We start from the raw sequence: 27528 nt of genomic DNA on the forward strand, positions 1-27528 counted from the left end.
GCTGAAAATTATCTGATATAGGTAAAATAAATCCTCCTCAAGTAGAGGTGGGATTTCACAGCACAGTGTGATGGAAATGGACAGTTGGGTTAATGCTTGCACAAAGTGCTACTCTACGCCTGGTCTCATCAGATGAGGAGTTCAGTTCTCGCTGTCTGCCAGTCAGGTAAAAACATGACAAAACTGAGCGCCTTTTAGTACCATTTGATGGGAATCATTCCATCTGCTTCCTTTTTTGATCCTTTAGGCAAAATTTATTAAAACAAATGTTTCTCACATCAGTCTTAGTAAACGGGAAGGTGGAGTAAAAGATGCGCCAAACATTTTAAGAGGCGGGTTGAGATGCAGAAATTCTGGCCGGGGTGAGAAAGATAAAAATGTCACAGAAGAGCTGAACTTCAGTACAGAAATTATTTTAGTAAGTCTCTTGGCTTCATCGTGTATCCAATGGTGAGGAGTTTTCTCTGCCCGGTATCCTTTGATTACATTGTACAGCACCGTAAATTACAGCAGACGGCACAGCAGGAGGTTAACATAAGGGGAATGTACATAGGAAACACTTGGCATCAAACTAATGGCCCTTGTAGGCACAAGGAGAACCTCATGAGCCTCGTCTGCTCGAGTAAATGAGCTGGTGATGTCATCATCAGCTTGTCCGCGCTCGGGCCGCCGGTTCAGACTGCATGATTCTCTCATTATTCAGGGTTTCACATTCCTATGTGAATGATCAGCGTATAAATTGCCCGACGGGCACGAGCCGGCGCTGACTTTTATGTCGGCTAAAACTGAACAACGAACCTCATGATTGTGGTTCGCCGTTCAGTCGTTGGCTCGATTATCATTCAGTTTTGCTTGTTTGAATGATTTTGTGAATGATAATCATTCAGTCTAAACGCACATTTAGTGTGGGCACCATTCCCCACAATGGCTTTAATTGCATTTCACATTTCCAGGTCTTTTTATACTTTATGCCCGATTAATTGTAGAACTCTTAACCCCTTAGTGACGACGCCTGTTTGCACCTTTATTGCCAACTCATTTTTCATTTCTTTTTCATCATTGCATTCCTAGAGCCATAACGTTTTAATTTTTCCATCCACACACCTATATGAGGGATTGTTTTAGAGTGAAAAGTTCTGTTTTGAATTATATCATTTTGGGGCACATTTCATGTATTGTATAACTTTAATAAAAAGAAATTTCTCCATTTTGTTTTTGGGATTTCATTTTTACGGCATTCAGTGTGCAAAATAAATAACATGATAAAATTATTCTTTAGATCAGCACTGGTCTGTCTCCTTACCCGTTCACACGGTGTGCAGTCTGACATTAAGTTTAGCCATCTCTGTCTTCCAAATAAACAAACTGTCCTTCTTAATCTGACCAGTTTATTGGTTAACAGATCATAGAATACGTGTGTGCGGTAAAAGTATAAGAATACAAATAATCCACATCAGTAAGATGCATAGGAAGCACGCACTAACATTACATAACAGTAACATGAAGGCACATGGTAAAATGGCCGCTACACATAGTACTGCATAGACAACTAAACAGTTATAACCTCCTGAGTAACAACACAACTGACCACTGAACGGCTCTGCATAACATACTGTCTCAGAAACAAAGGTAGCTTTCTTACCAGATATACTTTTACATGGATAGTAGGATTTGAAGAGGAGAATGCAGGAGGCAGCTCTGACTCTCTTAAAGACAGGAAGTTTCTCCTTCCCACAATGCCTTACAAACTACCCATAATGCATTAGTCTTTATTACAGAAAAACAAGGTGTTGTACATTTTTAACACCGCTAGATGGTGCTGTAACCACTCTAAACACCTAAAATGAACTGCTATGATACTTCTAACTCTGCTGGGCAGAACACTCCCCATCTGATATCAACAGACACCACTATTGGGTCTTTCCGGTGAAAACAACAACACAAGTTTTGCCACTGGCCTGAGGAATAGTTTGCACTCCCTAAACTTTCACACTTTGACCTCGGCCTTGCATACTTTCCCATCCTCGCTCAGGAATGTGTTGGTGATGAGGCCCAGTGGCCACTCATTCCGGTGCGATTGGTTATCTTTCATGAGCATTACATCTCCAGGTCTGATGTTAGGCTTGTCCGTTTGCCACTTCCTTCTTGATTGTAAGGTAGAGATATATTGCTTCTTTCCCTTTGTCCAGAAAGTATTAGAAAGACTTTGCACCTGCCTTCATTATCGTCTGTAGAGATTCTTATCATTGAATTCTCCTAGAGGACCATGCGGAGTACTGGTCTTCTGCTTGAGTAACATAGCAGGACTAAGGATGGTCAAATAAAAGAGTAGTCAACGGTCTTGCATTCATAATGGCTGAAACTTCTGCCAAGAAGGTGGTCAAGCTTTCATGTGTGAGTCTTGTACTCCCAACTTGCAAGAAGATAGAATCTAAGATTTTTCTTGCTATTCCTATCATCCTTTCCCAGAAGCCGCCCATGTGGGAAGAGTGAGGTAGATTAAAGATCCAAGTGCATCCTTGCTCCTTTAAGTATCTTTCCACGTCGGTAGTGTCTACGTTAGAAGGAATTTCAAGTTCTTTCACTGCCCCAATGAAATTCGTGCCTCTGTCCAAATAAATATGTTTCACCGGTCCTCTTATGGCAATAAAATATCAAAGTGCGTTTATGAAACTTGACTTGTCCATGGATTTGATCACCTCCATGTGGACAGCCCTGCTGGACATACAAATGAACATGACTGCCCAGCACTTTGCGCTGGTGTGAATACCTCTAGTGTGCTGTGTAGCCACTGACCAAGGACCAAATATATCTAGACCGACGTTGGTGAAAGAAGGATCCATACCGAGTCTCTCAGTTGGGAGGCTGGCCATAATCTGGTTCAGGAACATGCCACAAAGTTTGCGACAGGTAACACAGCTGAAAATGAGCTTGCTTAATCACCTCTTTGCTCCAACTATCCATAGACCCGCAGCTCGCAGATTCCCTTCGGTAAACAATGATGTTTCACTTGAACATGGTGAAGCTGCACGAGCAGAGTTGTGACAAGATGATGCCCAGGAATTACCATTGGATGTCTCTCCATAAATTCCACTTTGGCTGCTTTAAGGCGAGCCCCTATTCTTAGCGACCCATCTTGGTCAATGATGGAATCAAGCTTCTTCAAAGCGCTATCCTTGGAGACTTTTTGGCCTTTCCTAAAGTAGTCTATTTCTTTAGCATAACATTCATGTTGTATAGTGCGAATTATTATTCCCTTCGACCTGTCCAGATAAGTAGCGGTAAAGATGTGTTTGCCATGATGCCAGCCTTTGCAAGGTCTTTGCTTTACAGGTAATGTCGACCTATAAAACTGAGCTATATGACTTTGGCTATAGCACGAACGAGCAACATCCAAGTGGAGAACCTGTTGAAACGATGGGATTTGAGTTGGTGGTCAAAAGTCACTGTACATCGAGCAGATACTTCAGGTCGGAATTCTACATCGGTATCTGGATTTACCAATTCAAATGAGTCAAATCCAATGTTGCAAGATGTTGAATGGTACAGGAATGCAGGACCCGTAAAACCATGTTGTATTCTTAAGGTGAGCCGCTGCTACAGATCTAGTTGCATGGTCTGCCGGATTATAGTGTGTAGGAACATAGTGCCATTGTTTGAGACAAGTGAACCTCCTGATCCTTAACACCCGATTGCTGACATAAACGTAAAAGCGCCTGGTTTTGTTGCAAATATATCCCAATACTACCTTGCTGTCCGTGTAAAATTCGACTTCCTCGATTCCCAGATTCATTCCTGATGTTATAAGTTCAGCCAACTTTACCGCAAGCACAGAAGTGCAAAGTTCTAATCTGGGTATAGTGTGCTCGCGGAGTGGCACCAGTTTGGTCTAGCTCAGAACAAGCCCTACATGTCGTTGTTCCTTGACGTCTATGGCCTTCAGGTATGCTATGGCTACAATTGCCTTGGCTGAAGCATCACAGAAGATATATAGTCTTTGCATCTTGACTTCCGTTGATGGCACGGCAGTATACGGACGAGCCACATGAAGACTGGACAAAGTTTCAAGAGACTTCCTCCAACCTGTCCACATGTCTTTTTTCTCCATGGGAAGTGGATCATCCTAATCAGACGTCTCTGTGGTAAAGTCTCACAGCATAATTTTTTCTTGGATGGTAACAGGTGCTACAAATCCCAGAGGATCATATAAGCTGTTTATGGTAGACAGGACTCCTCTGCGTGTGAAAGGCTTTTCTTTCATGCTGATTTTAAAGGTGAATGTGCCCACCTTTAAGTCCCAGAGCAGACCAAGGCTCCATTGCACAGGAAGGGAGTCTGTGCCAAGATCCAAGTCCGTTAGATCACTTGAATGGTCTTGGGGTAAGAAGGCCTCCATTAACTCACGGCTGTTGGAGGCGATTTTATGCAACCTCACATTGAGGAAGCATTTCTTGAGCTCTTTTCAGGAGACAGATTGCAGTCTCGTTTTTGGGTGTAGACTTCAAGCACTCGTCCACATAGAAGTCCCTTTCCACAAAGGACCTGACATCCGACCCGTATTTTGCTTCACCCTCTTGGGCTGAATGTCTGAGACCATAGATAGCAACTGCAGAGGAAGGACTGTTTCCAAAGATGTGCACCCTCATTCGGTACTCTATGATGTCCTCATTGGGGTCATTGTTGCGGTACCAGAAGAACCTTAAGTAGTTTCTATGTTCTTCCATGTTGAGGAAGCAGTGTAACATTTGTTGTATGTCGGCCATGAATGCTGTGGAATCTCTGCGAAAGCAGAGAAATACCTGTAGAAGTCTGTTGTTGAGGTCCGGATCAGGCAATAAGATATCGTTTAGTGAGACGCCTTCACACCTGGCGCTCAAGTCGAATACTACTCTTACCTGTCCTGGATTTTTGGGAGGATAAACGCTGAATATGGGTAAGGATCAACACTCTTGGGAGTCTTGGAGCACGGGTGCCACTTCTGCGTGGTTGTTCTGGAATATTCTTTCCATAAAGGTGAAGAAATGTTCCTTCATCTCTGGTGTCCTCTGAAGTTTGTGTTTGAGGGAGATAAATTGGCTATAGACAAGTTCTTTGTTTTTAGGTAAGCATCGTCTCTGGGTTTTAAATGGTAAAGGTGCGACCCAGCTTTTGGACTTGTCTTTTACTATTCCTTGATTCATGATATTCAAGAACAGCTTGTCTTCTATGGACATCGCGACCCTGTTGTCTTCTCTTGTCTTGTGGAAGACTGTGCATCCTAAGTGATCTTGCTCACCATTGCAGGCGTGGTCTTCACAGGAGGGGTCTGCGAAGGGACAAGGCGCTTTGTGGCAACTCTTTTATCAGGAAACTGCTGTGGCATGGCTGGAATAGGGAAGCACGTCCACTTTCAAGTATGTTGATGAGTATGCTGTTGACTGAGGTTGGCTTGTGTGCTCCTCCTGTCAGGGAAATTCTGTGTATAGCACCAATCAGGCCCACCCTAACCCCCTGTTGCCGACGGTAAAGAAAAAAACACCACACACGGATGTCTGGTATAGTTCCTCACACAGGGAGTAACTGCGCACTTTATTACAGATTACATGGGGCTTAATACCCCTTATCACGTCATTAGAAGTGTGTCTTATTGGCTCAAATCCACCGCATAACCATATATGTGATGTCCGCAGTTCCGCCTGAGGCAGTGTTAGTCATATACGTAGTTAAACTGTTTTTTATCTAGATTCTGGGAAAACAGCCAAGCACGCGGCCTTTGTATCCGGTTCTTCCTTGCGGTTTTTAAGATGCATTTCATTCGCCTTGCAAAGCCTTGGCATATCTGATATGATTTTAAAGGCTATATATTAAGGTTTTTTTCCTTCATTGTAGTATTGCATAGAATTTGCATACAGGTATAAAAGCATAAAAACATATGGCAATATATACATATACCCTGACACTCCTAGACAGATGTCTCCTATGATGACCCATCCTAGGACAAGTCTCTGGGCATATGGAGCATTCTGGGAATCATTAATCTGTCCCCTAGCCTTATGAACTCGTAGTATGTCTATTGGCACTTCTGGGTCAGAACCAAGCCCTACGATATTGAAGGTGTCAAAGAAGGTGGATTTAGCTAATGACCTGTTGCTTTGGTCATCTATAGAGATGAGCGAGCACCAAAATGCTCGGGTGCTCGTTACTCGGGACGAACTTTTCGCGATGCTCGAGGGTTCGTTTCGAGTAACGAACCCCATTGAAGTCAATGGGCGACCCGAGCATTTTTGTATTTCGCCGATGCTCGCTAAGGTTTCCTTGTCTGAAAATCTGGGCAATTCAAGAAAGTGATGGGAACGACACAGCAACGGATAGGGCAGGCGAGGGGCTACATGTTGGGCTGCATCTCAAGTTCACAGGTCCCACTATTAAGCCACAATAGCGGCAAGAGTGGGCCCCCCCCCTCCCAAAAACTTTTACTTCTGAAAAGCCCTCATTAGCATGGCATACCTTTGCTAAGCACCACACTACCTCCAACAAAGCACAATCACTGCCTGCATGACACTCCGCTGCCACTTCTCCTGGGTTACATGCTGCCCAACCCCCCCCCCCCTCCCCCCCACAGCGCACACCAAAGTGTCCCTGCGCAGCCTTCAGCTGCCCTCATGCCACACCACCCTCATGTCTATTTAGAAGTGCGTCTGCCATGACGAGGAACCGCAGGCACACACTGCAGAGGGTTGGCACGGCTAGGCAGCGACCCTCTTTAAAAGGGTCGGGGCGATAGCCCACAATGCTGTACAGAAGCAATGAGAAATAGAATCCTGTGCCACCGCCATCAGGAGCTGCACATGTGGGCATAGCAATGGGGAACCTATGTGCCACACACTATTCATTCTGTCAAGGTGTCTCTGCATGCCCCAGTCAGACCGGGCTTTTTAATTCATAGACACAGGCAGGTACAACTCCCTATTGTGAAGTCCCTGTCGACCGACAGCATGGGTGGCTCCCTGGAACCCACCGGCGATACACAAAAATATCCCATTGCATTGCCTAACACAGCTGAGGTAGTAATGTCGTGCTTAATGCAGGTGGACTTTGGCCCACACTGCATGCCCCAGTCTGACTGGGGTTCTTTACAAGTGGACACATGTAGGTTAAACTCCGTGTGCACCTACAGCATGGGTGGCTCCCTGGAACCCACCGGCGGTACATAAAAATATCCCATTGCATTGCCCAACACAGCTGAGGTAGTAATGTCGTGCTTAATGCAGGTGGGCTTCGGCCCACACTGCATGCCCCAGTCTGACTGGGGTTCTTTACAAGTGGACACATGTAGGTTAAACTCCGTGTGCACCTACAGCATGGGTGGCTCCCTGGAACCCACCGGCGGTACATAAAAATATCCCATTGCATTGCCCAACACAGCTGAGGTAGTAATGTCGTGCTTAATGCAGGTGGGCTTCGGCCCACACTGCATGCCCCAGTCTGACTGGGGTTCTTTACAAGTGGAATCAGATGCATTTATAATTCCCTGTGGACCCACAGCATGGGTGGGTGCCAGGAAGCCACCGGCGGTACACAGAAATATCACATTGCATTGCCCAACACAGCGGATGTAACGTCAGCTGTAATGCAGGTGGGCTAAAAATTCATTTGATTACACTGTAGGCGAGGGCCCATAAAAATTGCTTTATCAACAGTACTAATGTACATCAAAAAAATTGGCCATGGCCAACCAAGAGGGCAGGTGAAACCCATTAATCGCTTTGGTTAATGTGGCTTAAGTGGTAACTAGGCCTGGAGGCAGCCCAGTTTAACTAAAAATTGGTTCAAGTTAAAGTTTCAACGCTTTTAAGAGCATTGAAACATATAAAAATTGTTTAGAAAAATTATGAGTGAGCCTTGTGGCCCTAAGAAAAATTGCCCTTCAGCGTGATTACGTGAGGTTTCAGGAGGAGGAGCAGGAGGAGGAGGAATATTAGACACAGATTGATGAAGCAGAAATGTCCCCGTTTTGGATGGTGAGAGAGAACGTAGCTTCCATCCGCGGGTGCAGCCTACGTATTGCTTACGTATCGCTGCTGTCCGCTGGTGGAGAAGAGAAGTCTGGGGAAATCCAGGCTTTGTTCATCTTGATGAGTGTTAGCCTGTCGGCACTGTCGGTTGACAGGCGGTTACGCTTATCTGTGATGATTCCCCCAGCCGCACTAAACACGTTTTCCGACAAGACGCTAGCCGCAGGACAAGCAAGCACCTCCAGGGCATACAGCGCTAGTTCAGGCCACGTGTCCAGCTTCGACACCCAGTAGTTGTAGGGGGCAGAGGCGTCACCGAGGATGGTCGTGCGATCGGCTACGTACTCCCTCACCATCCTTTTACAGTGCTCCCGCCGACTCAGCCTTGACTGGGGAGCGGTGACACAGTCTTGCTGGAGAGCCATAAAGCTGGCCAGGCCCTTAAAGACTGTTGCACTGCCTGGGCTGTACATGCTGCTTGATCTACGCACCTCCCCTGCTACCTGGCCCTCGGAACTGCGCCTTCTGCCACTACCGCTGTCGGATGGGAATTTTACCATCAGCTTGTCCGCCAGGGTCCTGTGGTATAGCAACACTCTCGAACCCCTTTCCTCTTCGGGAATGAGAGTGGGAAGGTTCTCCTTATAGCGTGGGTCGAGCAGTGTGTACACCCAGTAATCCGTAGTGGCCAGAATGCGTTGAATGCGAGGGTCACGAGAAAGGCATCCTAACATGAAGTCAGCCATGTGTGCCAGGGTACCTGTATGCAACACATGGCTGTCCGCACTAGGAAGATCACTTTCAGGATCCTCCTCCTCCTCCTCAGGCCATACACGCTGAAATGATGACAGGCAAGCAGCATGGGTACCGTCAGCAGTGGTCCAAGCTGTCTCTTCCCCCTCCTCCTCATCCTCCTCATGCTCCTCCTCCTCCTCCTGAACGCGCTGAGATATAGACAGGAGGGTGCTCTGACTATCCAGCGACATACTGTCTTCCCCCGGCTCGGTCTCCGAGCGCAAAGCGGCTGCCTTTATGGTTTGCAGGGAACTTCTCAAGATGCATAGCAGAGGAATGGTGACGCTAATGATTGCAGCATCGCCGCTCACCACCTGGGTAGACTGCTCAAAGTTTCGAAGGACCTGGCAGATTTCTGCCAACCAGGCCCACTCTTCTGAAAAGAAATGAGGAGGCTGACTCCCACTGCGCCGCCCATGTTGGAGTTGGTATTCCACTATAGCTCTACGCTGCTCATAGAGCCTAGCCAACATGTGGAGCGTAGAGTTCCACCGTGTGGGCACGTCGCACAGCAGTCGGTGCACTGGCAGATTAAAGCGATGTTGCAGGGTGCACAGGGTGGCAGCGTCCGTGTGGGACTTGTGGAAATGTGCGCAGAGCCGGCGCACCTTTACGAGCAGGTCTGACAAGCGTGGGTAGCTTTTCAGAAAGCGCTGAACCACCAAATTAAAGACGTGGGACAGGCATGGCACGTGCGTGAGGCTGCCGAGCTGCAGAGCCGCCACCAGGTTACGGCCGTTGTCACACACGACCATGCCCGGTTGGAGGCTCAGCGGCGCAAGCCAACGGTCCGTCTGCTCTGTCAGACCCTGCAGCAGTTCGTGGGCCGTGTGCCTCCTATCTCCTAAGCTGAGTAGTTTCAGCACGGCCTGCTGACGCTTGCCCACCGCTGTGCTGCCACGCCGCGCGACACCGACTGCTGGCGACGTCCTGCTGCTGCTGACACATCTAGATTGCGAGACAGAGGTTGAGGAGGAGGAGGAGGAGGAGAAGGGTGCTTTAGTGGAAGAAGCATACACCGCCGAACATACCACCACCGAGCTGGGGCCCGCAATTCTGGGGGTGGGTAGGACGTGAGCGGTCCCAGGCTCTGACTCTGTCCCAGCCTCCACTAAATTCACCCAATGTGCCGTCAGGGAGATGTAGTGGCCCTGCCCGCCTGTGCTTGTCCACGTGTCCGTAGTTAAGTGGACCTTGCCACTAACCGCATTGGTGAGGGCGCGTACAATGTTGCGGGAGACGTGGTCGTGCAGGGCTGGGACGGCACATCGGGAAAAGTAGTGGCGACTGGGAACTGAGTAGCGCGGGGCCGCAGCCGCCATCATAGCTTTGAAGGACTCCGTTTCCACAACCCTATACGGCAGCATCTCAAGGCTGATAAATTTGGCTATGTGGACGGTTAACGATTGAGCGTGTGGGTGCGTGGCGGCGTACTTGCGCTTGCGCTCCAACAGTTGCGCTAGCGACGGCTGGACTGTGCGGTGCGAGACATTGCTGGATGGGGCCGAGGACAGCGGAGGTGAGGGTGTGGGTGCAGGCCATGAGACGGTCGTGCCTGTGTCCTGAGAGGGGGGTTTGATCTCAGTGGCAGGTTGGGGCACAGGGGGAGAGGCAGCGGTGCAAACCGGAGGCGGTGAACGGCCTTCGTCCCACCTTGTGGGGTGCTTGGCCATCATATGTCTGCGCATGCTGGTGGTGGTGAGGCTGTTGGTGGTGGCTCCCCGGCTGATCTTGGCGCGACAAAGGTTGCACACCACTGTTCGTCGGTCGTCAGGCGTCTCTGTGAAAAACTGCCAGACCTTAGAGCACCTCGGCCTCTGCAGGGTGGCATGGCGCGAGGGGGCGCTTTGGGAAACACTTGGTGGATTATTCGGTCTGGCCCTGCCTCTACCCCTGGCCACCGCACTGCCTCTTGCAACCTGCCCTGCTGCTGCCCGTGCCTCCCCCTCTGAAGACCTGTCCTGTGTAGGCGTTGCACACCAGGTGGGGTCAGTCACCTCATCGTCCTGCTGCTCTTCCTCCGAATCCTCTGTGTGCTGCTCCCTCGGACTTACTGCCCTTACTACTACCTCACTGCAAGACAACTGTGTCTCATCGTCATCGTCCTCCTCACCCACTGAAAGGTCTTGAGACAGTTGCCAGAAGTCCCCAGCCTCATCCCCTGGACCCCAGGAACTTTTCAATGGTTGGGCATCAGTGACGATAAACTCCTCTGGTGGTAGAGGAACCACTGCTGCCCAATCTGAGCAGGGGCCCGAGAAAAGTTCCTGGGAGTGTTCCTGCTCCTGAGCATGTGTCATTGTAGTGGAGTGAGGAGGCTGGGAGGAAGGAGGAGCAGCAGACAGAGGATTCGGATTTGCAGCAGTGGACGGCGCAGAACTGTGGCTGGACGATAGGTTGCTCGAAGCACTTTCTGCCATCCAGGACAGGACCTGCTCACTTTCTAATAAAGGTCTCTCGCGTGGACCCATTAATTGGGCGATGAATGTGGGGACGCCAAAAACGTGCCTCTCTCCTAATCGCGCAGCAGTCGGCTGCGACACACCTGGATCAGGAGCTCGGCCTGTGCCCACACCCTCACTTGGCCCTCCGCGTCCTCGGCTGCGTCCACGTCCTCTAGGCCTACCCTTAGCCCTCAGCATGCTGTATTACCAGTGATTTGATTTCCCAGGCAGGAAATAAATTGGCGCAAGCCTGCAGGTCAAATATAATTTTTTCGCTTTTTTGCAAAGGGAAGGCCCCACTGCGTATATTCAATGAACAATACGTTTAATAACTGTGGTGTGGCCCTGAAAAAGTGTCACACAACTTTAGTGTAGCAGAGTTATTAACTCTGGCAGAGCAGGTATTTGCCAGTCAGGAAAGAAAATGGCGCAAGCCTGCAGTAAACCGTAGCTGGTTGCGTCTGATTTTTGTACGTTCTCCACGCAGCACACACGTACACGGAGACCTTAGGACTGACACAGGCAGGCCAAATATAATTTTTTCGCTTTTTTGCAAAGGGAAGGCCCCACTGCGTATATTCAATGAACAATACGTTTAATAACTGTGGTGTGGCCCTGAAAAAGTGTCACACAACTTTAGTGTAGCAGAGTTATTAACTCTGGCAGAGCAGGTATTTGCCAGTCAGGAAAGAAAATGGCGCAAGCCTGCAGTAAACCGTAGCTGGTTGCGTCTGATTTTTGTACGTTGTCCACGCAGCACACACGTACACGGAGACCTTAGGACTGACACAGGCTGGCCAAATATAATTTTTTCGCTTTTTTGCAAAGGGAAGGCCCCACTGCGGATATTCAATGAACAATAACTGTGTTGTGGCCCTGCCTACACAATTCTGTCCCTGCAGTATCAATGGAGGGTGCAATGCTCTGCACAGACGATTTTTAGAAAAAAAAAAAATGCAACACTGCTAACAGCAGCCAGCACAGTACTGCACACGGTTAAATTTGGCCCTAGAAAGGACCGTTGAGGTTCTTGAAGGCTACACTCACTCCAAACACTCTCCCTGCCTAAGCACCACTTCTGTCCCTAATGCCGGGTGCAATGCTCTGCACTGCCGATTTTGAGAAAAAAAAAAAAAAACACTGCTAGCAGCAGCCTGCACACAGGTAGATGTGGCCCTAAGAAGGACCTTTGGGGTTCTTGAAGCCTACACTAACTCCTAACGCTCTCCCTACAGCAGCTCAGGCACCAGCAGCACTGTCCCTGGGAGAACATCGATTGTTATATTGTAACCTCTAACTCCATAAGAAAATCATGAGACGAGTGAAACATGCAAGTTCTGTTTGAATTAAATTTGCAGCTAAAGAGACTGTATACCATTTAGTGGGATGTAGAGGAGGGGGTACCTGTTCATTGGCCCCATATTTTTTTGAATTGCTCGTGTGTTCTACATGACCAGCTTATCAGTTCCTCGAAGCGGCGGATTTCGTTTACCTTCGCTATCTATTCCGTGTAGGTGGGAGCTGTTGGTTGGAGCCATGCTAGGGGAATTATAGCTTTCGCTGCTGATATGAGGTGAGTAGTCAGATTAGTTTTTGAGGGCTTATAGGTTGCTGACGGTTTAGCTAAGAATACATGTTCTGGGTGAAGAGTAAATGAACTGCGGGTTATTTGACGTATTTTATTTTCGACTTGGCTCCAAAAGGGCCTGATTCGTGGACATGACCACCATAAGTGCACAAAGGAGCCTACATGTTCATTACATCTCCAGCACAGGTTTGTATTAGAGAGTTTATAAGCATAAAGCCACTCAGGGGTTTTGTACCATCTAGTGATAAGCTTATAATGGTTCTCTTGTAATCTGGTGCATCTAGAATATCCGTGCGAGTTGTTCAATATGAATTTCACCTCTTTGTCTGATAAGTTAATTCCGAGCTCCATCTCCCAGGATCTGATATATGCTGGACTAAATGTTTCTTGGTGGGTTATGAATTTCTTTTTTTAGGAGAGCTAGTTTTCTACTTTGAGTGGTTCGAGTTTCAACATTTCTCTCAAAATCTGTAAGAGGGCATGTCGATGGGAACGTTTTATTGAATTTGTCAAGGGTTTTGGTTACGTGTAGGGTTTGAAGTTGGTTGAGTCGAGGGCCCGGTATTGAAGCTAGTTGTTTTTCAGTTAAATGCGTGTTTTTGAGGTCTCGGTGGGACCAGAGATCTGCTATTGAGAGTTTATCTAGGTTAGTCCAGATTTGTTTAGTGTGTTTATCCAAGTCCATGCCTAGCTACTCTGGTACAAGGGACAAAGGTGCTATGGGAGATGGATGGGGAGCTATTTCTTTTTGTAGCGAAGCCCATGTTTCGCATATTCCTTTCAAGAGAAGGTCGTAGAGTTTTTTTTAATGTGGGTTTTATGTGGGGGCACCATAGATCTCCTTTGAGGGATTTTCCATATGACGCTTGTGCTAGTGCACTTACAATTAGGTTTTTGGAGGGTTTGATTAATTCCAGCCATCTGTTGAGCTGTATTGCTTTATAATATTGTTCCATATCTGGGAGGTTTATACCTCCATATTCTCTTCTCTGGGCTAGGAGTTTGTGTGATAGTCTGCGTCTTCTGCTGTTCCATAGGAATCCGGAGAGTGATGATTTAATGCGTTTGAAAAAGGAGCTTGGTAAGTGGATCGGTACCATTTGTAATTTGTATAATATTTTTGGTACAATATATGTTTGGATCAGATTTTTCCTGCCAAACCAAGTAAGGAATGGCAGGTCGTATGTCCAAAGAAGTGCTGCTATTTCTTCTGTTAGGGGAGCGAAGTTTTTATTGTACAGGTTTTCCAGGTTTTTTGTTATGAGAATCCCTAAGTATTCTATATGGGTTTCAGCTCAGCTAAAAGGAGAAGTTAAAGGGGTTGTCCCGCGCCGAAACGGGTTTTTTTTTTTTTCAACCCCCCCCCCGGTCGGCGCGAGACAACCCCGATGCAGGGAGGTAAAGGAAGTTTACCGGAGCGCTTACCTTAATCCCCGCGCTCCGGTGACTTCAATACTTACCGCTGAAGATGGCCGCCGGGATCCTCTGTCTTCGTGGACCGCAGCTCTTCTGTGCGGTCCATTGCCGATTCCAGCCTCCTGATTGGCTGGAATCGGCACGTGACGGGGCGGAGCTACACGGAGCCTGCATTCTGCACGAGCGGCTCCATAGAAGATTGCAGAAGACCCGGACTGCGCAAGCGCGGCTAATTTGGCCATCGGAGGGCGAAAATTAGTCGGCACCATGGAGACGAGGACGCCAGCAACGGAGCAGGTAAGTGAAAAACTTTTTATAACTTCTGTATGGCTCATAATTAATGCACAATGTACATTACAAAGTGCATTAATATGGCCATACAGAAGTGTATAGACCCACTTGCTGCCGCGGGACAACCCCTTTAATTTTAGTTATTTTGCGGTTGATGGCGGGATGGTGATATTTAATGTAGATTTTGAGGCATTTACTTTAAAGTTCGAAATTGAGCTGTATGTTTGTAATATTTTGTTAATTTTGGCGAGGCTTTTTTCTGGGTTTGTTAGGATGAAAAGTATATCGTCAGCAAATGCTACTGTTTTTATTGAGTGGTGGTCCAGCTCTATTCCTTTGATTTTGTTACTCTGTCTTACCATTTGTAGCAAAATTTCCAGTGGGAGTATGAATAGGGTAGGGGACAGGGGGCAGCCCTGCCTAGTGCCATTGGTGATTGAGAAATTCTGTGAGAATATATCATTTACTTTTATTTTTGCACTAGGATTCGAGTATAGTGTGAATATTGCTTGGATTAATGTAGGTGGGAAGTTGAATTTTTCTAGCACCGCGTGCATGAAAGACCAATCTACGCGGTCAAAGGCTTTTTCTGCGTCGATGCCTAGAAATATTAGTAGGATTTTGTTGTGTTGCGCGTATTTTATAATGTGTAGGAGACGGATTGAATTATCTTTACCTTCGCGTCCCGCCACGAATCCTGATTGTTCTTCGTGTATTAATTTTGGGGTGATTTTATTAATTCTGCTGGAAAGTAGTTTAGCCCATATTTTAATGTCTTGGTTTAACCCCTTCCCGCTGCAGGGCGTAAGTTTACGTCCTGGGAGCGGGGTACTTCCCGCAACAGGGCGTAAACTTACGTCCTGGGGATAGCGCGGGATCACATAAGATCCAGCGCTATCCCGCAGCGGGAGCCGGCTGTCAGTCACAGCCGGCGTCTCGCTGCAACAGCGGGGGGACATCGGAGATGCGCCCGCCACTGTTAACCCCTTCCCTGCCGCGATCTAAGTAGATCGCGGCAGGGAAAGAGTTCACAGAGGGAGCGCGGCTCCCTCTGTGTCTCCGGCCGGAACTCGCGATGTCATCGCGAGAGCCCGGCCTGTCACCATGGCAACAGGACGCCAGACACCGGCGTCCTGTATTGCCTATGCCTAGGATCGCTGTATAAGCGATAAGGCATGGGAGAGCAGTAGCTCTGCCATGCCTTATAACAGCGATCATAGGCACAGTGTTGTAAGTCCCTCAGAGGGACACAAACAGTGTAAAAAAAACAAAGATTAAAAAAATGAATAAAAAAAAAATGTAAAAAAAAGAGTAAAAAAACCATTTTTTATGCTTTTTCTCAGATTAGCATAAAAAAAGGTAGAAAATAAATAAAATCCCACATATTTGGTATTGTCGCGTCCGTAACGATGCGTACAATAAGTTGCACATGCTTTTGACTGTGCACCGAAAAAAACGCTAAAAAAAAAGCTAAAAAACTGAGGCAAAATGCTCATTTTTAGCATTTTGCCTCACTAAAAACGCAATAAAAGTGATCAAAAAAGCCATATGTACGCCAAAATGGTACCAATAAAATCTACAGCTCGTCTCGCAAAAAATAAGCCCTCATAGAGCTCTGTACATGAAAAAATAAAAAAGTTACGTGACTTTGAATGCAGCAATTTAGAATAGAAAAAAGATTTCCAAAAAAAGGGTTTTTATTGCAGAAAAGTGGGAAAACCTTTAAAAAAATATTAGAATTTTGGTATCGTTGTAACCGTACCGGTCTGCAGAAAAAATGGAATGTCTCATTTATGCTGCATGATTAACGGTGTAAAAAAAAAATTAAAAAATCTATGGCAGAATTGATGCGTTTTCTCTCTCTGCTATCATTAAAAAAAATAAATAAATTTTACAATATAGTCTATGTACCCGAAAGTGGCACCGATAAAAACTACAGTTCGCCACGCAAAAAACAAGCCCTTATACGGTCGCGTCGATGGAAAAATAAAAAAGTTATGGCTTTTGATAAACGGAGAAGGAAATCCGCCAAAACTTGTTGCGTCCTTAAGCCCAAAATAGGCCATGTCATGAAGGGGTTAATAAAGATATAGGCCTATAACTGCCACATAGTTGGGAGTCTTTTCCCTCTTTATGTATTAATGTAATAAAAGCTTCTTGAGTTTGTTTGGGCAGCTGTGCTCCATTCAATAGAGCGCTAAACGTGGAGACTAATTGTGGTAATAATATTTTTGAGAATTTTTTATAGTAGGCCAGAGGAAGGCCATCTGGACCTGGGCTTTTGTGTAAAGGGAAGCTGTTTAGTATTAGTGTCAGTTCTTCGATGGAAACTGGTTTTGCTAATTCGGAGGTTTCGTGGCGGCTCAGTTCGGGGAGAGTTAAAGAGGATAGGAGTTTCTCTATTTTTTCTTTTTTGTCTTCATTTGTGTGATTGTCTGGTTTGTTTAGGTTATATAGTTCTTTATAAAATTCTTGGAAGATCTGGGCTATTTTGGTAGAATTGTTGTGTGTGTTTCCCCTGTGGTCTGTGATGCTGGATATATGCATTTTACTTTTGGCTTTTTTAATTAATGAGGTCATGAGTCTGCCTCCCTTGTTGCCATGTGAGTAGAGCTGGTGCTTAAAGTAGAGCATAGATTTTGCAAATTTGTTGTTAAGTATGTCTTTCAGTTGTTCTCTGAATTCTGTTAATTTTGTTTGGGCTTCTTGTGCCTTTTTGTTTTGATTTTTGCTCTAGAGAGGATATTTGTGTGAGTAGGTCGTCGATGACTTTTTGATTGCATTTTTTATGTGCTGCGCCTAGTGATATAAAAAGGCCTCTGATGTACGCCTTATGGGTCTCCCAAACCAAAGGGTGTTTTCAAAAGACTGAGCATTTTCTTTAAAAAAAAATTCCAAGTTTTTTGATATGGTTTCAGTCATTTCTTGGTTTTCTATAAGTGCCTCGTTTAATCTCCAACTCCAGCTTTTGCGTGTTGAGCCCATTAGGGTGAGAGATGCTGTTACTGGAGTATGGTCGGAGACTATTATGTTTCCTATGCTGGGGTTCTTTATTTGGTGCATTAGAGATGAGGATATAAAAAGATAGTCTATTCTTTGGTGTGTTTTGTGCACCTGTGAATAAAAGGAGTAGTCTTTGGTTGAGGGGTTAAATGTCCTCCAGGTATTGACTTGGATCTCTTGTAATGCATGTAAAAGTTTTTTCCTTGCTTTTTGGGGTATTTGGGATTTCCCGGAGGAAGAGTCTAAAATAGGGTTTAGAGTAAGTTTGAAATCAGTTCCGAGGATTATTTTTCCTTCTGCAAATATTTTAAGTTTTATTTAGAGCTTCTAATAACCAGGGGATCTGATTTTTATTTGGGGCATAGAGATTCGCTGAAGTGATTGTTTCAGAGTATAGCTTAAAGAAAAGCATTCTGCCCTCAGAATCTACAAGTTTATTTTCTAGAATAAATGGAATAGAGGAGTGGAGTGCCATGGCTACTCCTTTCGATGCGCTCGTGGGGTGATTGTTAAAGTGCCATTTGTCAAATGTTCTTTTTGGGAACTTGGGTGTTTATTCGCCTTTAAGATGTGTCTCTTGTAAGAATACCAGTTGTACGTTAAGCTTTTTTAACAGCCACATGACTTGGCTTCTTTTTTGGGGTAAATTTAACCCTTTAGGGTTTAAAGTGGCGATGTTGAGTCCTTCTGCCATTTGGTATTATATTATGGAGTTTCGTGTTGGTGCTAGGTTCTTTCAGTGTTTGGATGTTCTCAGAGGATGGGTATGGTCTGGTCTAGGGCTTGTGTGTGTGTGTGGGAGGGGGGGGGGGAATGTGGAAAGTGAAAACCGTAACTTGCAATATATGCCCGGGATGTAGTCTGGGGTTGTTGTGATGCTACACAATCTGACAGGGGAAAAGTCAGTGGTATGAGTGTGTAGTTTGTTCTGAATAAGATGTGCCCTACTCAAAGCAGTAGGCAATTACAGTAAACTTCGAATTTGTCTTAACTTCTAAGTTTCTTACATTTTGTCTGTGTTCTAAGCTTTCTAAGACAAGATAACTAAACAGCTTAGGTAATGCCCAGGTATGTCTTGGCGGTTATTTCAGCGCCCCGACTTAACTCTACAGCGTCCGCCCGCCGCCGGGCCGTCTAAGGGGTCAGGCGCACCGCAGGGGGAAGAAGCCCCCACGAGTGGGCCCAAGCCAACCATCCGAGCCGGGGGAAGGGAGAAAACATGTCCTCAATCGGGGAAGTCTAGTTCAACAATTGCATCAGATGTAAATATATATTAATACTCATCAACTGTTGCTCAAAGCCATTTTCCAGCCGAGTCCCTTCTCCGGGAGGTAGAGGCCGATGCGTAATGCGGACGTCTTTCTGGAGTCTCTGGCTATGAAAAGAGTCCAATGAAAATATGAAAAGAAATGGATATTGTTCAAGGACAATGTAGTCATCAAACAGGATATAAATGAAGAGAACGCACAGTCACCAACAGGTGTCAGAACAAGTCAGTTTTTTCACTGTACTATACTCTCTTTTCGTGCGAGAACTTCATTATTCTTGTGGGGTGGGAGTTTCTGTAGGTCGCAGCTGCCGAAAATCGAGTCTGGCTCTGGAGCGTCTGTTCTTTGGCGATTTGGAACGTGACACCTCTTTCCAAGGTGTCTGTTTCTCTGTTTTCTTGTATTCTTCTTTTTCTCCAAGGGGCATCCATGAGGGGACCTGAATTGGTTCTATGTTCAGTGCCTTCCAGACTTTCTCTAAGTCTGTTGGTGTATGTATGGTAATGCGTTTGCCATCTTTAAGTATCGCCAGTCCAAATGGAAACAACCATGTGTACTGTAGGTTTCTTGCTCTAAGCACCTCAAGAAGGGGTTTCAGTTGTCTTCTTTTTGCGAGGGTGGATGGCGCTAGGTCTTGGTATAACTGGATGTCAGCGTCTTGGTATTTTATTTGGTCTCTGTTTCTGGAGGCCGCCAGGATTGTGTGTGTGTCATTGAAGGAGAGGAGACCACAGATTACATCCCTTGGGGGATCACGCGCCCTTGGTTTGGGCCTGAGTGCTCTGTGTACCCTCTCGATGGTGATCAATTTAGCACATTCCTCGCCTAGATCGGAGAACAGGGATGTGGCCATGTTTCTGAGGGATTCAGATGTGACAGATTTAGAGAGGCCTTTGATTCTGATGTTGCGTCTGCGGCTCCTGTTCTCCTGGTCCTCATTCGGGGTTAATGCTCTGTCAATCTGATCTCTCTGCTTTTCCATGCGGTCCGATAGATCATTTGATTGTGTGATAAGGTCTGTGCAGGTGTTCTCTAAGTCTTCCACTCTGTTGCCTATTTGCAGAATTTCTGCTTTTATTTCTGTTAATTCCTTTAGGACTGGATGTATAGCTTGTGCTAGTGCCTTTTTGAGGAAGTTCTTAGATATATTGGATCTATGTGCACCATACATTTCTGTTTCGTTGTCACTTTCTATTTCTGATGCTGTGAGACTTTCATCTTCTGTTGTTAGTGGAGGGTTCTTTTTGGATGAACCGTCCGGTGACTGGGCGCTCCTCTTTTTTAAGTAGCGTTGCAGGTCCGCTTGGTTTTTAGTAGTAGACATCTGTCCAGTTGCTCCTAACGTTTTTTCTTTAGTTGTCTTGACCATTATGCTGTTTATTATGAGCTGTTGCTTTTACGTAGGGCACCAGATTCAGAACATAGTTGTTGCGCAACTTTGTTGCTTGTGGTAAATTGAGAAAGTCTTATGCGTGCTTATGGTAGTGCACTTTAGGGGAGAGTGGGGGTGGGGGATTGCCGCTTGCTGCAGATCAAGTATATGCAACGGGTATGTGCGGCATGTGTATTCAGCGAGTGAGGGTACGTGGGTCAGCACCACTGGGTAAGAGAGCCTGTGCTAGGCTGTTCAGGTAGCTTGGTCCACAAGATGAATTGCTAGGTGGGCTCACACTGGTTATTTGCAGGGTGAATGCTTGTGCTGACCTAATAGGGCCAGCTGTTGTTAATGGAGCTTTGCACGGTCTCTTCCAGGGATGGGGCACTCTGCCTCTGTATGGGGGAGAGGTTAGCTCTGTTCTGGGCAAGCAGAGTGAGAGGATTCTAACACCCACCGGTACTGACACTTGCTTGCTCGGGTCAGTGACAGGGGTTTCTGTGCTGGCGGGTAATTCACTCCCCCTCCGTACCTGTTGTTGTCTTGGAGGTGCCTCCTCTCTCCTCTTTGCTCTATTGGAGGTCCGTCGCTATGGGAGGCGATGTGGGAGCGCTCTATTATCAGGTAGGGTGCTTCAGCTGAGGTGCGATCGGCCGTGGCCGTTAGCGGCCGAAAATTTAGCCCCCGGCTTCTCTGGGTTCACCAGGCCTCTCCCGCGGCAGCGTCTTCAGGCTGTCCTCCGGCGCTGCGGGTCCTCCTGTAGTTCTCTCTGCCTCCCTGAGGTCTTATGCTGGTGTGGAGAGCTATAAGGTAGCGGAGAATTGTGTTATATAACACAATTTAGAGGGTTCTCCGACGAGCTCTCCTTTAGTGCGACCTTCCGCTATGGTGGTTAGACCACGCCCCATCCAAAGTGGGATTTTTGACACTGTTTGCGCTGTTTGATATACTGGATCATAGTTGTCTTCTGCCTTGAGATGCTGATGGACATATTCTGAGACGTGCAGTGCTGGATCGTGATCTAGGTTTAGCCCGAGTACTTGGCTGTGTTTCTCTAATTCGGGGAACTTTGTGGCATCTGGGAAATCTGCCTTGGCTAATGCGGCTGCCGCTTCTTTCTCTCTGGCGACTTTTTCCAGTGACACCTGCAGGCAGACTCTCTCTTTTTCTTCAACAGCTTGCTTTTGCTTCAGTGGCATCTCTTGTGCTGCAAAGGTGGACCTTACTTTTGCTGCCTCAGCTACTGCATGAGCTAGAACAGCCATTTCTTTTATTGAGGACTTGCTAGAGCAGCTTGCTCGTGACCTGGTCTTATATGATGATGCCTGGCTAGTGGACATTGTGTGCCTGTTTGCTGGCTGCTTAATGTCTCTGTGCAGACTCAGTCCAGGTAGGAACAGACTACAGCTTGGCTTAGATCGTGCTGTGTTTCCTGGGGGCTGCACTCTTGTTTCTTGTGACTGGATGGCAGCAGCTGCAATCTTGAACATAAGACCGTGTGGCTGATGACGGCTCCATCTACTCCGATCCGCTATAGCTGGTGACTAGCATCTGCTTTACTGGTCTGTCTCCTTACACGTTCACACGGTGTGCAGTCTGACATTTAGTTTAACCATCTCTGTCTTCCAAATAAGCAAACTGTCCTTCTTAATCTGACCAGCCTATTGGTTAACAGATCATAGAATACGTGTGCGGTAAAAGTATAAGAATACAAATAATCCACATCAGTATGATGCATAGGAAGCACGCACTAACATTACATAACAGGGACATGAAGGCACATGGTAAAATGGCCGCTACACATAGTACTGCATAGACAACTAAACAGTTATAACCTCCTGAGTAACAACACAACTGACCACTGAACGGCTCTGTATAACATACTGTCTCAGAAACAAAGGTAGCTTTCTTACCAGATATACTTTTACATGGATAGTAGGATCTGAAGAGGAGAATGCAGGAGGCAGCTCTGACTCTCTTAAAGACAGGAAGTTTATCCTTCCCACAATGCCTTGCAAACTACCCATAATGCATTAGTCTTTATGATAGAAAAATAAGGTGTTGTACATTTTTAACACCGCTAGATGGTGCTGTAACCACACTAAACACCTAAAATGAACTGCTATGATGCTTCTAACTCTGCTGGGCAGAACAAACACGATTCTGTCGATACTACATTTATGCAGGGTTTTTTTTTCTTTTGTTATTTTTGTGCATAAAAACCGCATTTAAAAAGAAAAAAGATTTGCTTTTGTGTCATCTCATTCCAAGAGCCAGAACATTTTATTTTGCCATCAATGAAGCTCAATGAGGGCTTCTTTTGTGCAGGATGAGCTCTAGTCTTCATTTACCCAATTTTTGGAAAAATATGAAATTCTGATTGCCTTTAATTCCAATTTTTTCCAGATGTAAGATTTCCAAAAAATTGCATTTACTTTTATTTTTAACTGTATTCACCATTCAGTATAAATGGGATGTTTAATTAATGCCGCAGCTTGCTACGATTACCTCAATATCAAATTTATCAAAATTTTTTTGCAAGTCTATGACGCGGTCTTAAAAAGTTATTTTTTTTCATCTCTGAATTCGAAGACCTTTAACATTTATCTTATTTTGTCAATGTTGCTGTACAAGGGATATTTTTGCAGGATGTGTTGTAATTTTAATGTTACTGTTTTTTGAGCCATACAACGCTTGGATCACTTTCTATTCCGATTTTTGTAAGGTGAGATAGACAACATTTTTCCATGTTAGTTTATGGTGAGCACCATGCGGGTTAAAAAATGCACAAACTTTTTTCTTTAGGTTTCGAATGTGTCAATAACAGATTAGTATTTTTTTATTTATATAGTAAAGGGGACAAGGTAGGGCTTTAAAAAATTTTTCTTTATTTTTTTAACTTGTTAATTTTGTCTCACTAAGAGACATGAATATTAGAGATGAGCGAGCATACTCGGTACGGCGATTTACTCGAGAGAGCATCACATTTTTCGAGTAACTGCTGGCTCGTCCCTGAAAATTCAGGGGGGCCACGAGGTTAAGCGGGTTGTTGTGGAGGGGGATCGGGAGGGAGAGAGAGAGATATCTCTTTCCCTCTCCCCCCGCCACACGCCGCACCCTGTGCCCCCCGAATTTTCAGGGAAGAGCCAGCAGTTACTCGAAAATGGCGATGCTCTCTCGAGTAAATCGCCTTACCGAGTATGCCCGCTCATCTGTAATGAATATCAAGATATTCTATCATTCTTATATTTAGCAGTGTGTTACAAAAGAGCTGGTAGGCCCCCGTAATTGGCAGACTCTTAGGCCATATTAAAGCCTTCTAGTGCCATAGTAACTGCTGCATGTAAAGGTTTAAAAAACGGGGTGCAGTGGTTTCGCCAATCTCCTCCATTTGAGCAAGTGCCAGGCTGTTTTTCAAGAGCCGAACACTACTCCCCATGAAACAGGAGACCTGCACCAAACTTTTGATGCAGCGCCGCAAAAAGGCGATTGCAACCCAATAAAGCCCCTTAATGGCCATTGCAAAAAGGAATATGGTCAGTTATTAAGGGGCTAACGCAGCCACCATTATAGAGAACGAACTACATTTGGGTTGCTACAGCTAATTCTAATTGCGATAAGGTTGGGTTCACATCTGACTTAAATACACTCTTCAACATTGAAACTGCAACATCAAGAAGGACAAGTCGTAAAGTTATGCAAATTGAGCAAGTTGGAGGTGTCGCCAAGATATGCAAATGCTCATATTTTCAAGTATCTAGCTTCAATCTGTGGCATGTGGGAGGGGCTTCAATGGTATCAAAGCCAGATTGAAAGCAAGTTTTTTCTGCCATGTAAATCTTGAAATATCGGATAAAGTATCGCAGTATAACTGTGTGGTGCCTCCTGTCTGTCAACATGCCAGTTATTGTCACTTGTTGCAAACCGAGATCAATAGAATACTTGAACTGAGAGACCTTGGTTTATCACTTCAGCAGATTTCTACACACATTGGTTGAGATGTCAACATTGTTCAACATTGCGTGCCCCAGTGATTGGGACAATACCTCTGCAGGACCACATATTAAATGGCAGCATTCCGGCAAATCAATGTCAGACCCTTTATACAAGTCTTTATAATAATGATTGGGAATTGATGAAAAGCCAGAAAACGATAAACAGACAGCTCTTTCTGGGGTTTTGCCCCTCATTAGTGTGCAGTAGGCTTCTTGCTTGGTTAGTGAGAGATCTATAACGTGGGTCAGTACAGTTATCATCTCTTCTTAATGAGAGCACCTAGGAGGTGTGTGAGGAAACACCCAGGAGGTAAGAAAGGATACTTATAAGGCCATACAAGCTCTTCTGGGAAATATATGCAAATCATGTCAATTAACAATGATTGTTATAAAAACTAATATAAAGGTTCTCATATTAATTTGCAGGAATGTTGTCATCTAATAGGTGCCACTGAAGAGGTATTGTTCCATCTTCCTTATTTGCATAACTTTCCCAGAGGAGCTTGCTTGGCTTTATAAGTATCCTCACTCAACTCATAGGGCTCTCCTTGAGGGGAGATGATACCTTTCCTGACCCACATCATAGGCCTCTAACTAGCTAAATGAAGTAAATGCATGGGGTATTGGCAAAAGCTCCTTTTTCTGGTCTGGAGACATCTGGTAGCTGAGGTCTGCATTCGGACCCTGCTCTGCCTGTTAAGTGTCTTTGGTATATATGGAAATATATCAATACATTATGCTAAATCTACCATTTTTTGTATGCTATTACAGATAGTGAGATCTGTCATAAATGTCCTGAAGAAGAGTGGCCTGATGAGAAGAAAGTGAATTGTGTCCCCAAATTATATGAGTTTCTATCTTATGAACAGGACATTTTGGTTCCTGTTTTTTCTGGATTTGCTTTATTTCTTTCTGCTGTAACATTATTTATATCAGGACTCTTCATTTATTACTGGGACACTCCAATTGTGAAAGCCAATAACCGGACTGTGAGCTTCATCCTCCTGGTCTCCATCTTCCTGAGCTTTCTCTGTGTCTTCTTCTTCCTTGGACATCCAGTGAACATAACCTGCTTACTGAGACAAACCTCATTTGGGATCTTATTCTCTATTGGTGTTTCTTCTGTGTTGGGCAAGACTGTCACAGTCTGCATCGCCTTCAAAGCCACCAAACCCGGCAGCTCCTTGGTGAAGTTCATCTCATTCAAAGTATCTAATTATGTGGTCTTGGTGTGTTCTTCTGTACAAGTTCTTATTTGTGTTATTTGGTTGTTGGTTTCACCTCCATATGTAGAGTTTGATCATTACACTTATCCTGGGAAGATCATCATACAGTGTAATGAAGGCTCCGATATCTGTTTCTACTCCATGTTGGGTTACATGGGGCTCCTGGCAGCGGTGAGCTTTGTTCTGGCTTTCATGGTGAGGACATTACCAGACAGTTTTAATGAGGCCAAGTACATCAGCTTCAGCATGTTGCTGTTCTGCAGTGTCTGGATCACCATGATCCCAGCTTATCTGAGCATCAGGGGGAAATACATGGTGGTGGTAGAGATATTTGCCATATTGACCTCCTGTGCTGGAGTTCTTGGCTGTATTTTTTTTCCAAAAATGTATATTATTCTTCTAAAATCTGATCTCAACTCAAAAAATATAATAATGCAGAAAACCAAGCTATAACTAGAGATGAGCGAGTACGAAAATGCTCGGGTGCTCGTTGCTCGAGTCAAACTTTTCATAATGCTCGAGAGCTTATTTCGAGTAACGAACCCCATTGAAGTCAATGGGAGACTCGAGCATTTTTCAAGCTGACCCATGCTCCGCATAGGGAAGGTTGTGTGAATCATCTGAAAACATCAAAGAGTCATGGAAAAAAATACAGAAGCGGATAGTGAACGACAAGGGGCAGCATGCATGGATGTATCTGAGGCTCCCTGGTTGCACTATTAGGCCAAATTGTGGGCAAGAGCCTTGTGGTCACCCCCTTTATAATTTAGTTGGGACAGACCATAATCAGTAAGGCACACGTGCTGGCACATCTTAGCTAAGCAGCACACTAGGTGCAACGAAGGACAGGTTACATGCTGGCATTGCTGTCCAATCCCTCGCATGAGCCTGCATCCACAGCGTACTCAAATTTTTCCAAGCACAGCATTCAGCTGTCCTCATGCCACATGGTTACTTGATAGCCACACCACCCTCATGTCTATTTATAAGTGCGTATTAGATGAGGAGGAACAGGAGACACAAACTGCAGATGGTTGGCAGGGCCTGTCAGTGACCCTCTTTGAAAGTGTAGCCGATAGCTCACAATGCTGATGAGAATTGATGAGAAATTAACGTATGATCATAATTCCAATCCCGTGCCACCTCCGTCACAAAATTTCATGAGCCACAAACGTGGCCATAAAGCGGACTCAGATGCCAATACTTCTACACATCACCACAATTCTGCAATGCATTCTAAAACGAAATATTGGTTTGAAGCAGGAGGTGCCGCAAAAGTAGCCACCACAGGTCTACAGTGAAAGTGTCAATGTCTCATGAAATCAGTTACGCTTCCTGTGATCCGTACGAGGACCGGGTGATCTATGCATAAATTTGAGTGGCTAAAGCAAGACCCCACGCTGGGCAGCAGATCTGGAGCAGATTATGCGTACCAACCAGCACTGACCCCCAGGGATGTGTGCATTTATCAGGCCTAAACCAATCCTGCTTTTTACCACTCAGGGTATTACCTGTCCGCGGACATAAATAAAAGACAGTGTGCAATGAGTTGTCTTGTTATACAGTGCTGATCTGAATTGCAATCCCATGGCCATAAAGCGGACTCAGATGCTATTACTTCTAAGCATCAACAGTCCATTCTAAAACCAAGGATTGGTTTGAAGCAGGTGTCACAAAAGATGCCACCACAGTTTTACAGTGAAACTGTGAAAGTCTTATTAAATCATTTACGCTTCCCATGAACGCTCCAATCCAGTGTTTTGCATAACTGTAGTATCACGAGAGATAATACATGGCGACCAGCGCTGACCCACTCAGATCCATGTGTCTATCAGGCCCAAACCAAACCGGCTGTTTACCACAGTGAGAGGAGTTGTAGTTCTAGAAAGGACTGTTGGGTTCAAATTATTCCAGTCCCGTGCCACCTGCGTCACAAAATTCTCAATGGCCACAAGCGTGGCCATAAAGCAGATTCAGATGCTAGCACTTCTCACCATATGCAAAATTCAGCAGCTCATTCTAAAACAAAAAAAATTATTTTAAGCAGGGTGTCACAAAAGATGCCACCAGAGGTCTACAGTGCAACTGTGAAAGTCTCATTAAATCAGTTACGCTTCCTTTGATTGCTACAAG

At 45.5% G+C, this 27528-nt stretch overlaps 1 protein-coding gene across 1 annotated transcript in view; it reads left to right on the plus strand.

The window, feature by feature from the left end:
• Positions 1 to 25848, plus strand: part of LOC136573410 (vomeronasal type-2 receptor 26-like) — an 87654-nt gene extending 61806 nt beyond the window's left edge. Inside the window, exon 8 of the mRNA XM_066574702.1 lies at positions 24941 to 25848. Coding sequence (XP_066430799.1) covers positions 24941 to 25848 — 908 coding nt within the window. The remainder of the gene's footprint in view (positions 1 to 24940) is intronic.
• The last annotated feature ends 1680 nt before the right edge of the window (positions 25849 to 27528 follow it).

This window comes from Eleutherodactylus coqui, chromosome 7 (assembly GCF_035609145.1).
Source record: "Eleutherodactylus coqui strain aEleCoq1 chromosome 7, aEleCoq1.hap1, whole genome shotgun sequence".
Classification (NCBI taxonomy): Eukaryota; Metazoa; Chordata; class Amphibia; order Anura; family Eleutherodactylidae; genus Eleutherodactylus; species Eleutherodactylus coqui.